Here is an 18,584-nt window from a genome sequence, read left to right on the forward strand (position 1 = left end):
AAGCTAGCTCATGTTGCTCACTGCTAATACAATATAAAACTTATCTCTCATTGCCATGTTCATTATTGCTAGATTTCGACGTCCAATTAAAAATGCTATTTTGGGGCCCAAAGACCATAATAGCATCCATGCTTTGGAAACTCCTAACTTAGGAGTGATGCCTTGCCCCTTCCCTGCTGGTATTTGAAGATCAGATTATTTAATCATGCTTTGATGGATGATAGCTATAGTTTTTGTTGGCTGATATAGATGGCTGACTTTCATATAAGTTCTGAGACACTATAAAGTAATGCCAGTATTTTATGGGTTTTAGCCTGCAAGAGCCAATTTTGTGTAATAGTTAAAGGCACAAAACTAGAAACCAGGATATTCTTTTAAGTTCTAGTCATGCCTGACATGAAGTCCAGCTAAGACACTTTGGAACATTCACTTTTTCTAAATCCTAGATAAGCCATCAAAGGCAAACCAGTTCCAAAAATATTTTACCAAGAAAAGTGCATGTTGCCAGCAATTGAGGTTGACTGGGAGGCACACACAAACACTAGTATACTCAGCATCACTGAAGTTTCCCATTCAAATGCTAACCAGATACAACCCTGTTGAGCCTTTGATCTCATCAACATAAGGCAACTGAAACTGTAAAAGTAGCTATTGATTGTGCAGACTCCTTAAGGGCTTGTTTGCATCTACACTTCTAAACATTAAATCATCCTCATCCTCACTCCCCTGGATTTCATAAACTGGTTTGGCCAGGCAGCAGATGACAGGGATAACTTCCCTGTCTGATTCCCTTTGGACAGAGAAACTGGATAAACCAATGATCAGTAATATTAAGTATTGAATAGTAGTCAAATATCAGCAAAATATAAGAAGTATAATCAAGAAGTCAATTGGAAAATACTATGTTAACAGTATTCTTTTAACAAGGGTGCATTTTTAAAAGATTAACTTTCCACCTGCAGTCAAAGAGGATTTGGTACAGGCATATTATACATAATTAGTTGAGTCTCTAGACAAGAACAAACTCAGAAGATCAGTTCCTGACATCTGCAATAGTTCTCAGGAAAAACCTACACATGAAATGGCTTGCAATAAATATGAATAAATTTTCCTATTAATTTCAATGGATGTCAGGCACTTGACAAATTCTGAATCTGACAAATATAATTTTGAGCATGGATATTCAGCATTGATCCACTAATAGGAAATTAAACCAGGGCTTTTCAACCTTTTCACCTATTGTACCACTTTTAGGATATGGCAAATCCGAGTACCACCAGTTGCCTAGCAAAGGGCTTTTCAACCAGTGGTACAGGTAACACCTGTGGTACATTAGCACCTGGCAGGTGGTACACGCCCATCCTAGACAAGTGGTAGCAGGGGAGGGGAATGAGCTGAACCGGTGGCAGCACCACACAAGCCTGAGCGAGAGATGGCTGGAGCTGCAGGGCTGTCAGGGCTCAGCGGAAGGACCAGGATCAGCGCTTCTTCAGGGCTCAGCGGAAGCACCAGGATCAGTGCCAGGCTCCAGTGCCTTCAAACAGTCACTAAGCAAATTGTTGTAAGTTGAGAACTACCTGTACTTCATCACTTTTTTCCTTTTTTTTGGTCATCAAGTTTTTGACACATTGCTAGGCGACTGGTGGTACTCAGATGAAAAGGTTGAAAAGCTCTGGCCTAGCAAGGTGTCAAAAAAAAGGAAAAAAGTGATGAAGTACAGGTAGTCCTCGACTTACAACAGTTCGCTTAGTGACTGTTCAAAGTTATAATGGCACAATGGCACTGAAAAAAGTGCCCCCCGAGCCACAGCTGAGCAAGACACCTGCCTGTCCACCCGGCAGCGCTCTTCCTCCTGTCTGAGGTTTTCATTGTGAGCATTTCTGTTGAGGATTGGCAATGGGGGTGAAGTGTTTGGTTTTTATTCCCCCCCCCCCGTCTGCTGGGTGGTTGCAGCAGGTTTTGGTCACTTCTCATGAGCCTGGGACACTGTAACCATCATAAATATGAATCAGTTGCCAAGCATCTGAATCACAAGACTCTGGAGATGCCGCCACATTCCAGCTGATCGGTGCTTCTTCTGAACTCAGCAGAACCGCCAGGATCAGCGCCAAGCTCCAGCTGGAGCCAGGCACTGATCCTGGCGCTTCCGCTGAGCCCTGACAGCCCTGCAGCTCCAGCCATCTCTCACACAGGCTTGTGCGGTGCTGCCACCGGTTCAGCTCATTCCCCTCCCCCGCTATCACCTGCCAGGTGCCAATCTACCACAGGAAAAGCCCTGAATTAAACCACTCTGTACTTCAAAATAGTGCTTTTTTTCAGGGGAAAGCAGAGTGGACTGAGCAACTCTGAGTGGCCAAATACTGGGAGGATGAAAAAAGATGCATTTTTCTTTATCTCAGCTCTTATAGTACTGTATATAATTCCTCCATTCCTAACTATAATTTTCCATAGTTGATCTTTTTCAAGTAAAAAAAGTATAGAATTGCCCTGTGAAACTACCATAAAACTCTCCATTTCAAACAGAAATTGAATAAATAAATAAATCAGCAAACACCTAGAGACAAACAAAGTCATTACCAAAAGCCAACATGGGTTTGTCAAAAAAAGATCATGCCAGACAAATCTTATTGCATTCTTTGATCATATGACAAAATTAGTGGACCAGAGGAATGCTGTGGATATAATTTACTTGGACTTCAGTAAGGCATTTGATAAAGTAGACCACAACCTACTACTTGATAAGATAGAAAAATGTGGGTTAGACAGCATCACCACCAGATGGATTCGTAGCTGGCTGACCGGCTGTACTCATGGTATGGTCCTCAATGGAACTGCATCTACATGGAGGGAAGTGTGTAGTGGGGTGCCCCAGGGCTCTGTTCTGGGCCCAGTGCTCCTCAACATCTTCACCAATGATTTGAATGAAGGGATAGAAGGGGAACTCATCAAATTTGCAGACGACACCAAGCTGGCAGGAATAGCCAATACTCCAGAAGATAGGCTTAAGATACAGAAGAATCTTGACAGACTTGAACATTGGGTGCTATCTAACAAAATGAAATTCAGTGGTGAAAAAAGTAAGGTTCTTTTGGACCTTAGCTTTTGATTATGACTTTTTTGCCTCTGATTCCTTGCTTATGTTTTCCAGAATCTTTCCAGGTATTGAGGTTTTTCAATTCTGGGAAAATCTTTAGAGAAAATGTAATTATCCATTAATAAGAGAGGATTCAGGTTTTCAGATCAGAAGCTGTATCATTATACTTATTTATTGTCTTAATTACTGAAATCCAACAATTTTAATTTTCAAACTTGGGCAACTTCAGAATATAGGATATGATATACTTTATTGATTAGTCAGTTGACCATATGAGCATCAGCCACAGTAAAATATAAAATGAGATAAGACACAATGTAATGAGATAAAATAGTTACACTGCAAAAACATAGAATAAAATATAATCGGTAAGAGAGAGTGAAGATAAGAGTAAGATAAAATAGTGTATCTGGATCCAACCTTGGTCAGTCACTGCGCCCAGAGGTTTTTGTGTTCCGAGCTTTCAGACTCATGCTGGAGCCCATCTTCAGGGAGCTGCTCTCTAGCAGAGTGTGTGCTGTTCTGTGTGTGGTATTTATATGGTGCCAGTTGTAAGTGGCTTTTTAGATGTTGATTGGGGTGTGTTGATGGCTGGCTTTTAAGTCATTGGCTGTCGTTTGCTTGTGCTGCCCAGCCCTTGCCTTCTAAGTACTTGATTGGCTGGTGGTAAATCAGCACTCCTGTTGACTGATGAGGGGCCTGTTTCCCAGGCTTCAATCACTTCCCTGGCTGCTTTTGTGCCTGCTCATCCAACAATCTTAGTAGCTGTAGAATGTATGTCCTTGTTCATTGCAGTGTGAGGCTTCCAATGAGTTTGAGTCTGCTTGTCTGACTGCTCACTGGTGTTCTTGCAGTCTAGTGATTAGCTTCCTCCACGTCTGTCCTCCATAGTCACAGTGGCAATCCATGCAGGGGATTTGGTAGATTACATTGGAAGTATCTCTCACCTCCAAGCGATCTTTACAATGCATAATTTGGTGTTAAAGGAAAGTTTTAAACCTGGTGCTTTGAAATGGCCTCTGGAATATGGCAGATGATCAGTGCTTTTGGATGTCTATTGCTGATATTGCCTTGTCTATATTTCTTATGAGAATGTAGAGGTACGTTCAGCAGTGGATGGTGAGTGGATGTCAGACCCAGCCCAAGAACAACATAGAAGAATCCAGCCAAAGTTGAAATATTTATTTATTTATTTATTTTATTTTAATCCCATTTATATCCCACCCTTCTCCGAAGACTCAGGGCGGCTTACAATCTAAGCACAAATCAAATGTGCTTAGCAATTTATTAGCTCACATCCAATAGAATCTTACAGTACTAATCCTTTACTACTAGCACCCCAAATGATATAACCTGGCAGATTCCAGAGAATAGTTATCCTAACTCTCTTCTTCCTCCATCTCCTATCATACTCTAGATTGTATTGCCCTCCTCCTTGGAATATGCTCCCTCCTTCCTAGGAAATTGCTGCTTCACTTTAGTCCCTCACTCTACGTCCCTCTCCATAGGCACCGTCCCACACAGTGGATTAGATTAGTTGGATGCTGATGGTCCACTCTAATGAACCTCCACTAGCTTGCTAAATGCTGGATGCAAGATGCAGATTACTAATTAGAGAGGTGACTGTGAGGTTTGAATGTGTTGGCACTGGGAAGAAGTTTGCTGGGGAAAGATGATAGTCAGTTAATGAGCTATTTTCAATCCTAGATGTTCCTGCTCCATTCATCCTTTATAACTGCCGTTACATAACTTTTTGACAATTACAGGTAGTAATTTACAACCACAACTGAACCCAAAATTTCTGTTTTAAGTGAGTTTTGCAGATTTTAATCATTTTACTTGTCACAGTTGTTAAGCGAATCATTGCAGTTCTTAAGTTAGTAATGTGATCATTAAGTGAATCTGATTTTCCCATTGAGTTTGCTTGATAGGTCACAAAAGATGATCATATGACCCTGGGATAATACAACCGTCAGGAATATGAGTCAGTTGCCAAGCATTTGAATTTTGATCACGTGACCCATGGAAGATGCCACAACAGTCGTAAGTGGGAAAAACGGACATAAGTCACTTCTTTCACTGCTGTTGTAAATTTGAATGGTCACTAAATGAAGTTTGTAAGCTGAGGATTGCCAGTACTCAATTCTGTGAAATATGTTCCCTTTTGTTTCCCAGTGCCTGCTCATAGTACGGCAAAGCTTCCCTTCCTTTCTTTCTATTTAAAACATGTTTAAGTTATGACATTGGAATGTTGCTAATTTGTATTTCTGAAGTTGAATTACCAGTTATTCCACAATTTGCATGGAGCTATAGAAAATAGTTGGGGGGGGAACCAATCTGTTCCTTATTTTCTTCCTTTGTACTATCAGCTCTACAATGGTCTCATAAAGGAACAAGAGAGCAAAGAAAGATTTTGCATTTGTCTCAAAGGATATTTAAAAGGGGAGGTAAAACCATCTATATTTGAACATCTGGAAAGGCATAGGGATCAGTGAAGAGGAAAAAGAAAAGGTCAGACACTGTGGGAAGAGAAAGAAGTAGTTAAAGGACCAGTCCAATTAGCGGCCAAAGACAGGAATGAGCACCAGCATAGACCCATTTCTAAGCCAGACTAGAGTTTCTGAAGAAACAGCTGGAAGAGCGTAGAACAGAAGCTACCTAGCCTATAATGCAATTTTCTTTAAACCTGGGTGCGTAAGTAAATATTCTTAAAACAACTCCTCCCTTCATATTCAGAATTAGCTTATCAGAAATAAAGCTAGAGTTGCCTCACAGTGAGATGGGTGGCAAACAAATTTAATAAATAATAATAGATAATATATTTTCAATATTTAAAGTACTGACAAGTGAAAATGAAGTTGGATTGCTTGTGATTTATAGTTATTGCAGGTTAATTAAACATGTTTTGTCTACTTTGGAACTGAGAGAAGCAGGGCTTTTGGGGGGGGTCATACAACGCATGGAACAGTGTTCTGGCAACTTTTTTCCAATGGATTTTCAACTTCCACGGAAACACTAGTGAAGGTGGCTCTTCACTCAGCTCACGCTGCTCTGGGGAGAAGACCCCTGGCCTCTGCTGCCCCAACAGGGGAACGGCACGTGGTTAGTCCTGGGGCATGACTTGCACTAGACTCAGTTGCTGTCTCCTGAGGGGAGGGGGGCATCCCTCAGAGGCAGCACATGCTGCCCCCCCCAAGAAACACTTGAGGGGAAAAAATTAAGAAAAATAATTCCTCCAACGGCCAAAAGGTGGTAGGTATGTCATCTGCAGCAGCATGAAACTGCTCTCTGTGTAGTCCGCCCAGGGGTTTGGCTGTCATAGTTCTGACAGATGAAACTCTTCAAAGAACTTCGAGGCATTGTTTGGCTTAAAGAATCTTTATTTGTGAAGCATAGCATTGGCACTAACACAATCGAAGCCAAAAACTGGATTCCCCTTCCCTGAGCACATACTATCAAAGCACAATTCCCTCCTCCAATTAACAGTCATAAATCACATTCTCCAATTACTTTGAAATGCAGGCTTTCCCTCCAGTTCTCCAGCTTGCCAATTCTTATAATCTCTTATTTCATTAACCTTGGTTCACACACTAGGTCCAGTATTATGTCTAACTAAACTCTCATGCACATTCATCCCCCCAGCATCATCTACTCTAAAAGTAAAACATAAGAAGAAAATGTTGCATCTCTAACTGTTGTCAAAGCAAAAACATCCGATGTTAGCAGCACTGACATCCAACCCCCTTTACAAAAAGGACAGATCCTGTAATGTAAACAAAAGCATATGTTAGGGACTGCCTCTCAGTTTGTTAGGGTGTTTCCTATAGAACCTTTTAATGAGTCTGTCAGCTTTCACATCGCTAGACTTCACCCAAGTGCCTTCAGATGGTCAATATCCCTTCCATTGTACTAAGTACTGCAATTTCCCTTTAAGAATTCTAGAATCAAGTGTCAACGCTGCTAACATCAGATGTTTTTTCCTTTGACAACATGGAGTTGCAACCATTTTCCTTCTTGTGTTTTACTCTTAGAGTTAGAATTAGATGATACTGTGGGGAAGGAGGAGGAATGTGCATAGGAGTTTAATTAGACATAACAATACTGTAACTAGTGGACATCTGGTTTGCACACGCGGTGCTTTCGGACGTGCAGAGAGAGCTCCCTCCCTGACGTCCAATCTTGAAGGACCCTGAAAAGGGTCCAAAGTCGCCCTGGAGGGGTGACCACCACAAGGAGGCCCTCCTGTGATTGTGGAAGGGTGGCAGCCCTCCACCTGAATCTGGAGCAGCTCCTTTTGGCCTAAAGAAGAAGAGACCGGCCATGAACATGGCCCATCATTAAGCCATTCCCTGCCAAAAGCCAAAAGTACTATCTAGCACAACAAAGCAATCTGGATGACTTGGGTGAGACCTTTCCTTTCTTATCCCCCTAATTGCCTGCCTGTGGGACTTTTCTGAAAATTTTCTCCCCCCCTTTTTTGAAAAAACAGCTTTTAAATACTTGGGGGAATAACATTTTAAGCCTTAAAGCGAAGAAGAAAAAACCACAATACCATCTGATTAAGCAAAGAAACTAAGCAATATTATTCCTACCTATTAAAAATCTTATATTTTTGTGGGGATCTACTACCCTATTTTCTGTTTAACATGTGAACTAAGGAAAAAAAGAATGAACTAATTATATAAAAGCTTTATATTAATTTGAAAAAAAAAGAAATTTACAACTAATTCTGTATGCTACTGATGACATCCTGTGACAGGGGTCGGCAACCCGAAAAAGGAAAAGAGCCACTGGGAACCGGTTCCATCACACATAAAAAAAAGTGGGAGCCGTGTGCGTGCGTCCATGCACGTGCATGTGCAAAAAACATTTCTTGTGCATGCGCGGATGCGCGCGGTTGCCTTTTTTTTATGTGTGATGGAACCGGTTCCTGGTTGCACGACGGTGATGACCCGTCTGCAAAGCTGCTGCTTTCGGCAGCCTGCAAATGTGCCGCGGCAGCTTTCGCAAGAAGCGGGGCCGCTACCCATTCCAAGAGGTGCGCGCGCACCTCCCCAAACGTCGGCAGGTCTCCGTACCTCCGCGCGAACGGGCAGCGGCCCCGCTTCTTGCGAAAGCTGCTGCGGCCCGTTCGCGCGGAGGTACGGAGACCTGCCAACGTTTGGGGAGGTTTGGGGAGGTGCGCGCGCACCTCTCGGAATGGGTAGTGGCCCCACTTCTTGCGAAAGCTGCCGCGGCCCGTCTGCAAAGCTGCTGCTTTTGGCAGCTTTGCAGACGGGCCGCGGCAGCTTTCCCAAGAAGCGGGGCCGCTGCCCATTCGCGCGGAGGTATGGAGACCGCACACACTCTCCAAACCGCCGCCATCCCGTTTGCACAGCTGCCGTGTTTATCAATGTTTGACGAACACGGCAGGTCTCCGGACAGGATGACGGCGGTTTGGCGAGTGCGCGCGCACTCCAAACCGCCGCCATCCCGTTTGCACAGCTGCCGTGAACGCGGCAGGTCTCCGGACGGGATGGTGGCGGCTTGGAGAGGTGCGCGCGCACCTCCGCCCTTCGGAAAGGTGCGCACGCACCTCTCAGAACGGCGGTGCCACTTTCCATTTGGAGAGGTGCGCGCGCACCACTGCCCGTTCGAAGAGGTGCGCGCGCACCGGGCGGCTGGGAGCCGCAGGAGACGGCTCAAAGAGCCGCATGCGGCTCAGGAACCACGGGTTGCCGACCCGTGTCCTGTGACTAAACCTGGAATTGCAAGTAAACCTTTTGCTTATTCTGACAGCTGACTGAATAACAGAGTTGTCCTTGATATTATCTTCAAAGACAAGTGTGGGAACACCTGGCACTGAAAACAACCTTTAGGAGCATTGGAGGTGGAAATTTACTGACTTCTATTAAAATAGCCTCCATTGAAGACTTAGCTGTAAACACTAACGAAATGGTTGACTATATCCCACCACTTAACTACAAATTGATATTGGACACAATCTTGGCTATAACTGAGCAAATTAAAGCCAAATTGCATGATAAACCTGACAACTCAAAGCCACCAGATCAAACTTTGACCTTAAATGATGAACTGACAACCCAAAAAGAAAGAGAAGAACTGGAAATTAACACTGAAATAGGAGACTTCAAAGAGCAACAAACGCAGCCTATAACATTATTTATTTATTTATTTATTGAATTTGTATACCGCCCTATTCCCATAGGATTCAGGGCGGTTTACAGGGCAGTTAAAACCATGAAATACAAAAATTAAAATCAATTAAAACAATTAATTCAAGCCCCAAAAGTAAATCTAAAACCCAATTAAATTAAAAAACCCTCAGTCTGGGCCAAACAGCTTGAAGAGCCAAGTTTTCAGGTCCCGGCGAAATGAGCGAAGGTCGGGGGCAGTCCTAGGTTCCGTAGGTAGTTGGTTCCATAGGGCAGGTGCACCCACAGAGAACGCCCTTCCCCTGGGAATAATCCGCCGGCATTCATTAACCGGCGGTACCCTGAGAAGGCCCTCCCTGTGGGAGTGCACAGGACAATGGGAAGAAGCAGGTGTTCCCTTAGATAGTCTGGACCCAAGCCATTTAGGGCTTTACAGGTCATTACCAGCACCTTGAATCTCACCCGGAGGGCAACCGGAAGCCAATGCAGCTCGCGGAGAAGAGGTGTTACACGGAAGTATCGGGAAGCTCCCATCACAACTCGCGCGGCTGCATTCTGCACCAGTTGAAGCCTCCAAGTGGTCCTCAAGGGCAGCCCCATGTAGAGGACATTGCAGTAGTCTAACCAGGAGGTCACGAGCGCATGAGTGACTGTGCGTAGGGCATATCGGTCCAGATAGGGCCGCAACTGGCGCACTAGGCAAACCTGGGCAAAAGCCCCCCTGGTCACGGCTCCTATATGATCTTCAAAACTGAAGGTCCCTAGAATAGAGGGATAAGCCAACAAATATTCGGGGAAGGTTTCAGCATGCAGAAAGAGAGGACGCCTGAAGCCAGCACCACAGCAGCAGCTGCTACTCCAGTGGGGGGAGCGACAGCCAGCGAGCTGGTGGAGAAGGAGCTTTTTCAGGACTCCCAGCTGGGGCAAAAGCCAAGTTGCGAGGACAGCTGATGGACCCAGCCCAATGGAGACTCCAGACACTTGAGACAGCCTTGGCACCCTCAAGTGCTTCAAAAGCAGATGAGGTTGAGCTACCACGAAGAGATCCCGCATATCGCATTCCCCAGATCGGTGGAGAACTACCAAATTGTCTGCCACTGAGGACTCAGGTGAGTAGAAATACCTGTCCACAGCTCGTAGTCAGTCAGTGGAAAAGTTGGTGGAAAAGTTCAAGGAGCTAGAGATGAGAAGCGGAGAGCAACCTTCCCATTCCCCATATGCCAGTGATCAGGATGATCAACGAGGCAGCCACCGCCTCATATCAATACCTGGACCCAGCCGCTATGGTTGACGTGATTGCATCCAGCTTAGATGGCAAGGCTTTAAAGGCAAAACTCTCCAAAAATTTAAGAATGATCGTGGAATACATCATTGGTGTGCACTACCTTTGTTGGTTTAACATTAAAGTAAAACATTCCTGGATTGAAGGCCCAGCACATGTGTTGTTCCAGCTGTAGCAAGTCAGACTGTAAAAGAACGCTGTATTAGATCACGTTTTACCAACCATTCAGCGCTCAGCATGGTATGCTTTCAATGAAATGATAATCCAGATACTCTTGTGTTCAGATGATATTCAAGATACGAGAGCTGGTGTGCAAAAGATCATTGACTTGAGGGATGCAGATGATGAGGCGCTGGGAGATTTTACAATATGTGCAAGAAAAATACCTTTAATCAACACCAAAGCATCCACTCTTCTACAGTTGATTGATTGGTTTGAAGGTGTATATGAGCCACCTTTGTCATGCAAACTGACTACAGAGGAAATAAAGAAGTTCATTGATGAACCAATGCAAGTACCAGAGTGATCCTGTCATGCCCAGTCAATAGAGAGAGGTGTGAAACAGCTCACAAAGGCAGCAAGTAGAGTATATACACATGAGAAACATGAGGGTTATATCAGAGTCTAAGAGGCAAGTTAGCAGCTGATGTCAAAGAATGAATCAAAACAAGACTTGATGAAACTCACTTAAACATTTTTGTAACTCAGATAATTGTTTTCTGATATTAGTTTATGATTGCATGGATGATGTTTTGCTTAGCTAAATAAGATTCATGCAGAAAAAAACTTTAATTTTTGTAGTACAAGGTGTTATTTTGAGAAGATAATGTTAACAGTATTTGGGTTGCAAGAGCCTTTTGTGAGATACATGATCAGACATGGATTTACCAAGCTAAAAGTTGTGAAATTGTAAAAATAACAGCAGATCTGAATTCTTGGTGTAAAAACACATATTTTTAGAACCCCCTCACTGAAAGAAATTACAAATATTAATTTTCACCCATTAAATGACATACATACATGACATACATTGTTCATTCAAAAATTCTATATCGTGAGTATTAATAATGCAGGTCTGACCTACTGATGACATCCAGTAAACCAAGGGCCCCCAACCCCCAGGCTGCAGCTCACTACCAGGCCATGGCCTATTTGAAACCAGGCTGTGCACACATGTGCAAATGCAGCTTGATTCACACATGGTGGGCCAATGTGCACACACATATGCAGCTCAACTTGCAGTCGAGCTGCATGTGCATGCATGTGGCCCACTGCTTGCATGACCTGGTTTTCCTCCCCCCCCCCACCAGGCCACCAAGCCACAAAGGTTGGGGATCACTGCAGTAAACAATACTCCCTCTAAAATTATTTATGAAAATGAACATTCTTGTCATAGAAAATATAAGTCTTTTTGCGGAAGTACATTTTCTCAATTAGCCTTCTTCAAACATTCACCTTCCATATATGATATAAACTTTTCTCTATGCTGGTTAAGAATTTTGGGAATTACAGACCTAACTAATTTGTAGAGTATCAGATTGAGAAATGTATTGGGAAGATATCATAAAAGCACAAACAATTATTGCCAAACTACTAGGTGGAGCAAGAAATGATGATCTTTCCCAGATACATGAAATCAAGAAGAAATGACACTTCTTTCTCAAAGACATTTTTCATTGGAGACAATGAAAATGCAATATTCAGTTTGCTATTTAATTACTTACTCCTATTCTAGTTAAATAGGGACGCGGTGGCTCAGTCGGTTAGGACGCTGAGCTTGTTGATCCGATGGTTGGCAGTTTGGCGGGTCAAATCCCGAGTTCCGCATAACAGAGTGAGCGCCTGTTACTTGTCCCAGCTTCTGCCAACCTAGCAGTTCGAAAGCACGTAAAAAATGCAAGTAGAAAAATAGGGACCACTATGGTGGAAAGGTAACAGCGTTCCATGCACCTTTGGCGTCTAGTCATGCCGGCCACATGACCACGGAGATGTCCTCGGACAAGCGCTGGCTCTTCAGCTTTGAAACGGAGATGAGCACCGGCCCCTAGAGTTGGAAATGACTAGCACACATGTGCGGGGGAACGTTTACCTTTACCTTTATTCTAGTTAAGCCTGAGGTGATCTGAAGTAATTACAAACTATGACTTTTAATAAGATCTATCTGGAGGAGGAGGAGGAGGAGGTCATTACTACTGACAATGCAGGTTCCAGCCAGACATAAAAATCCAATGTATATGGAAATTTACTGATCCCATATTTTTCACTTAGTAATTCTTCAGGTCAAGTTTGATGGCAAGGTAGCAAGAGGAAATTGCTCGTACGGTATCAGCTTTAGAGAGTCACACTTTAAAAAAAATTATTATATTGATGTGGATTAAATATAGAATGGCATTTTAAATATGCATACTTGATTTTTAAAAATAAAAATGAATTATTGATCAAAATGGGAAAGAGCAAAAATTAAAAAAGGATTATTAAACATTGTGCCTAATAAAAACACAGTTAGAGATTTTTTGTTTTTGCTGAATTCAGTTTGGTAGCTATAGGCATAGCAAGCTGTAAATAGTGACATAACTATTAATTTCTCCATTTCCTATAAAAATACGATCTGTCTCAAACTCAGATAGAATTAGTTGCAGGAATAAAAGTAGCTACGTCAACATGTGGGAATCTCAGCTGTTACTTCAGTATAAGGCAGGGGTAGGCAACTTCGGCTCTTTTATGACTAGCTGACTCAGGAATTCTGGGTGTTGAAGTCCATGAATCATAAAAGAGCCGAGGTTGCCTACCCCTGGTATAAGGCATACTTAGTGAAACATCTAAGTTTTTGCAACAATGTCAAGCCTGAAGCATAACTCTTCATTTCATAAATAAATCCAGTCTGAAAAAAAAATGGAAGAGTAATTATGATTCTATATTTATAGGGATTTAGGATTCTCAAGGTAAAGCACAATGGGTTGGTCATGTATTATACTAAGTCAATTTTTTTAAAATAATATTTATTGACTAATTTATAATTCACAACATTATATTTAAACCAGGTCAGTATGATATATAAAGATGTTGACATCTTTTTTTAAAAAAACGACAACCTTCCCATCAGAAATTTTCCTTCACTCATTAATCTTTCAATATAGTTTCTTATCTTGTAAAAGCTAAGTTGTAGTCCTCAGCTAAAAATTGGAGATGAACATAACAAAGGGCACCATTTTCAATATTTCATGCAACTGGGGTTAAAGAGCAACTTATACTGAACAGAGGCTAAAAATAAACTTAAAAAGCTGTTCAGCACTCTAATGTCTGTTTAAACATTTAACTAATATATAGATGGGCTTAAATACAGAATTTAAAGTGTTTCAGAGAAATATTTTACTGCTGAGATTATTTTTTCCTCAACAATAAATACTGCAAAAAATGACACTCTTTTGCTATTGCATCTCTAGAAGAAATGCAGGCAGTTACTAGCTTTTGATTAGAAAGTTGCTTGCAGTAAGGCAAGACAGAATCTATATATTTTGTGTGCTGCCAGATTAAATTCATCCTGACATTGTTAGAAAAATATTGCTTAATAGAATAGAGAAGCTGGAAATAAGAAAAAGAACGTGTTAAAAAGGTAGTACAAGAAAGAGTTTAAAATGGTGAACCCTGTACTTTCACATACTTTCAAGAGTAGAATTTTGTTGGCTGTTCACAGTGCATTTGAATCTCCTCGGCAAGACCTAGACACAGTAGAATCCGCCTTTTCTCAGCTGTCAGTTCCTCTTTGGGGATCTGTCCCAAAAGTTTTTTGGCAAAAATGATCAGATCTTGCATGAAAAGGCCAACTGGCGAACGTGGAGCATTAGGGAGACATTCCAAGCATCCACTTTTGAAACAGAAGTTGATCTTCTTATCCCGTTTCATCCCGGGAGCCCTTTCTTCAATCCAAGTCAGAGGCCTTAGTTAAAGCAGAAAGACTTTTTTAAAAAAAGAAAGAAACCAAACTTTTCAAACAATTGTTTAAAAGAAAACCATTTGTCTTACTGTCACAAAGATGGCAAAACTGTCAACATTAATTCGTCCAAGCTTTTGAACTTTATGTAAAGAATTGCCATCTAGCGGGAGAGATTCATTTCTTGGTTTGTTATTTGTACTGTTTGAATATACAGAACTGCTATGGTTCATTGCCTTTATGTTTACTTGTGTGCTTTGCTTGTGTGGTTTCAATAGCAGGAGAGAAAAAGATAGATTCTATAGCCTTGGATGGATAGGAGTACATAATGCATTTGCCAATGTATACTGAAGATGTTCTATGAATTACTGGTTTTAAAACAAAGATATTGCCAAACTAGTACAGTTATGCCTTTGTCAGTGGGAGTCATGAACTGGTCACTGTGGGTCAAGCTGAAACAAAATCATAAAGTCATGTCACAGTGATTAGTGAGCCTGAGCTGTAGTTGGAACCCAGGGGCCAGAAAGCAGATAAAAAGAAATGATACTAGTGCAGCTTTAAATATACAACAAAACAGTTACAGGTGAAACTCAAAAAATTAGAATATCGTGCAAAAGTTCATTTATTTCAGTAATGCAACTTAAAAGGGGAAACTAATATATGAGATAAACTCATTACATGCAAAGCAAGATAGTTCAAGCCATGATTTGTCATAATTGTGATGATTATGGCATACAGCTCATGAAAACCCCAAATCCACAATCTCAGAAAATTAGAATATTGTGAAAAGGTGCAATATTCTAGGCTCAAAGTGTCCCAGCTAATTAAGCCATTACACCTGCAAAGGATTCCTGAGACTTTAAATGGTCTCTCAGTCTGGTTCAGTAGGAATCACAATCATGGGGAAGACTGCTGACCTGACAGTTGTGCAGAAAACCATCATTGACACCCTCCACAAGGAGGGAAAGCCTCAAAAGGTAATTGCAAAAGAAGTTGGATGTTCCCAAAGTGCTGTATCAAAGCACATTAATAGAAAGTTATGTGGAAGGGAAAAGTGTGGAAGAAAAAGGTGCACAAGCAGCAGGGATGACCGCAGCCTGGAGAGGATTGTCAGGAAAAGGCCATTCAAAAGTGTTGGGGACTTTCACAAGGAGTGGACTGAGTCAGTGCATCAAGAGCCACCACACACAGACGGATCCTGGACATGGGCTTCAAATGTTGTATTCCTCTTGTCAAGCCGCTCCTGAACAACAAACAACGTCAGAAGTGTCTTACCTAGGCTAAAGAAAAACAGACTGGGTCTGTTGCTCAGTGGTCCAAAGTCCTCTTTTCTGATGAGAGCAACTTTTGCATCTCATTTGGAGAGGCACACACTGCAAGATGCTTGAAGTCCAGTGTGAGGTTTCCACAGTCTGTGTTGATTTGGGGAGCCATGTCATCTAGTGGTGTTGGTCCACTGTGCTTCATTAAGTCCAGGGTCAACACAGCCATCTACCAGGAGATTTTGGAGCACTTCATGCTTCCTTCCGCAGACGAGCTTTATGGGGATGCTGATTTCATTTTCCTGCAGGACCTGGCACCTGCCCACACTGCCAAAAGCACCAAAATCTGGTTCAATGACCGTGGGATTACTGTGCTTGATTGGCCAGAAAACTCGCCTGACCTGAACCCCACAGAGAATCTATGGGGCATTACCAAGAGAAAGATGAGAGACATGGGACCAAACAATGCAGAAGAGCTGAAGGCTGCTATTGAAGCATCCTGGTCTTCCATAACACCTCAGCAGTGCCACAGGCTGATAGCTTCCATGCCACGCCGCAATGAGGCAGTAATTGCTGCAAAAGGGGCCCAAACCAAGTACTGAGTACATATGCATGCTTATACTTTTCAGAGGTCTGATATTGTTCTATGTACACTCCTTGTTTTATTGATTGCATGTAATATTCTAATTTTCTGAGATTGTGGATTTGGGGTTTTCATGAGCTGTACACCATAATCATCACGATTATGACAAATCACAGCTTGAACTACTGTATCTTGTTTTGCATGTAATGAGTCTATCTCATATATTAGTTTCCCCTTTTAAGTTGCATTACTGAAATAAAGTTGCATTACTGTGTGTATATACACTGTGAATGTGTGTCAACAGCAGATTGGTGTACACGTATTGCTCCCCAGATGTGGAACTGATGACTGTTATATGTAGGCCTTTCTATCTGCCTAGAGAAATTACTGCGGTAATTATTACAGCTGTTTATGTTCCACCTGATGCCAATGTCAGCATGGCACTTTCCAAGCTGTATGACATCATCACCAGGCAGCAGCAAACTCACCCAGAGGGCACTCTTGTCGTCGCTGGGGACTTCAATCAAGCTTGTCTGAAGACAGTTCTCCCCAAGTTTGTACAATATGTGCAAGTTTCCACCAGAGGGAAGAACACTTTAGACCACGTGTATTCCAATCTGAAACAGGCATACAGAGCTTTCCCTCTCCCCCACCTGGGTACATCTGACCATCTTTCACTCCTGTTGTGCCCAAAGTATGTCCCTCTGAGGAACTCAGGCAGTCACAAAAAGGGTCAAAACCTGGCCAGTGGGTGCTCTCAGCCAGTTGCAGGACTGCTTTGAAACCACTGACTGGAGTGTATTCGAAGAACATGATCTGAATGCATATACAGATGCTGTACTCTCTTATATTAGAACATGCACTGATAGTGTAACAACAGATAAGTGCATTAGAGTTTACGGGAACTGTAAACCCTGGATGACTGCAGAGATACAAACACTCCTGAGAGCCCGGGATTCTGCCCTTAAGGCAGGGTACAGGGACACATACAGAGAGGCCAGGGCAAATCTCAAAAGAGGCATTAGGATGGCGAAACAACAATATAAACACAAGGTGGAGAACCACTCAGCAGACAACGATCTGAGGCAAGTATGGCAGAGACTGCAGCACTTAACCAACTACAAGGGCAGTACGAGGAGCATGGTTAACACCGATGCCTCGTTAGCTGAGGAGCTGAATATCTTCTTCGCTTGGTATGAGGTAAAAAGACCAGACCCCGTAGCCTCTGCTGGCCAGCCTTCTGATTCTCAGCCACTCACCCTGTGTGAACACCAAGTGAGAACTGTATTGAAGGCTGTGAATCCCAGCAAAGCCGCAGGCCCAGATGGGGTGCTGGGGATAGTGGTTAGGAATTGTGCCGACCAATTAGCAGGGGTCCTGACAAGGATTTTTAACATCTCCTTGCAAACGGCATGTGTACCATCGTGCTTGAAAGCAGCTACCATTGTCCCGGTCCCCAAGAAAACCGCAGTTGAGTGCCTGAACGACTACAGACCTATTGCATTAACATCTGTAGTCATGAAATGCTTCGAAAGATTGGTTCTCCAACATCTCAGGACATGCCTCCCACTGGATTTTGATAAACATCAATTTGCCTATAGGGGAAATAGGTTGACAGACGATGCCATAGCTACTGCTTTACACTCTGTAGCAAGTCATCTAGAGAAACCTGGAAGTTATGTCAGGATGCTTTTTGTTGACTATAGCTCGGCTTTCAACACCATTTTGCCGAGCATTCTCATCGAGAAGCTGACTGACTTGAAATTCTCTCCTGCCATCTGCGATTGGATTCAAGACTTTCTTAGGGACCAGTTACAAACAGTGAGGGTCAGGTCTGCTTTGTCCACCCCCCTGAAGCTTTGCACCGGCTCGCCACAGGGCTGTGTGCTTAGCCCCTACCTGTACTCTTTATACACATATGACTGTGTATCATGTGACCCATCCACTGTGATAATTAAGTTTGCAGATGATACAACTGTGGTGGGTCTCATTACAGGTGGGGATGAGACAGCATACAGGGCGGAGGTACAAAAACTATCCATATGGTGTAGTAGTAACAACAAGTTGCACCTGAACATCGGCAAGATGAAAGAGATGGTGCTAGACTTCCGGAGAAAAAAGGAGGAACCTGCTCCACTTTACATCGGGGAGGACTGTGTGGAGAGAGTTTCCTTCTTTAAATTTCTGGGAGTCTACCTCTGTGAAGATCTGACCTGGAAAGTTAATACAACCCAGCTGGCTAGAAAGGCCCAACAGAGGCTTCACTTTCTCAGGGTC

General features: G+C 42.7%; 1 protein-coding gene across 2 annotated transcripts in view; it reads right to left on the reverse strand.

Moving 5' to 3' along the window:
* Positions 1–9,262: 9,262 nt before the first annotated feature.
* The window catches only part of BLVRA (biliverdin reductase A), a 48,053-nt gene continuing 38,731 nt past the window's right edge, over positions 9,263–18,584 (reverse strand). For both annotated transcript variants that reach the window (XM_081344136.1, XM_081344137.1), the window contains one exon: positions 9,263–14,468. In XM_081344136.1, coding sequence (XP_081200262.1) covers positions 14,195–14,468 — 274 coding nt within the window. In that variant the 3' untranslated portion in view covers positions 9,263–14,194. The remainder of the gene's footprint in view (positions 14,469–18,584) is intronic.

Source organism: Vipera berus (assembly GCF_964194415.1).
Source record: "Vipera berus genome assembly, chromosome: Z".
In the NCBI taxonomy this organism is placed as follows: domain Eukaryota; kingdom Metazoa; phylum Chordata; class Lepidosauria; order Squamata; family Viperidae; genus Vipera; species Vipera berus.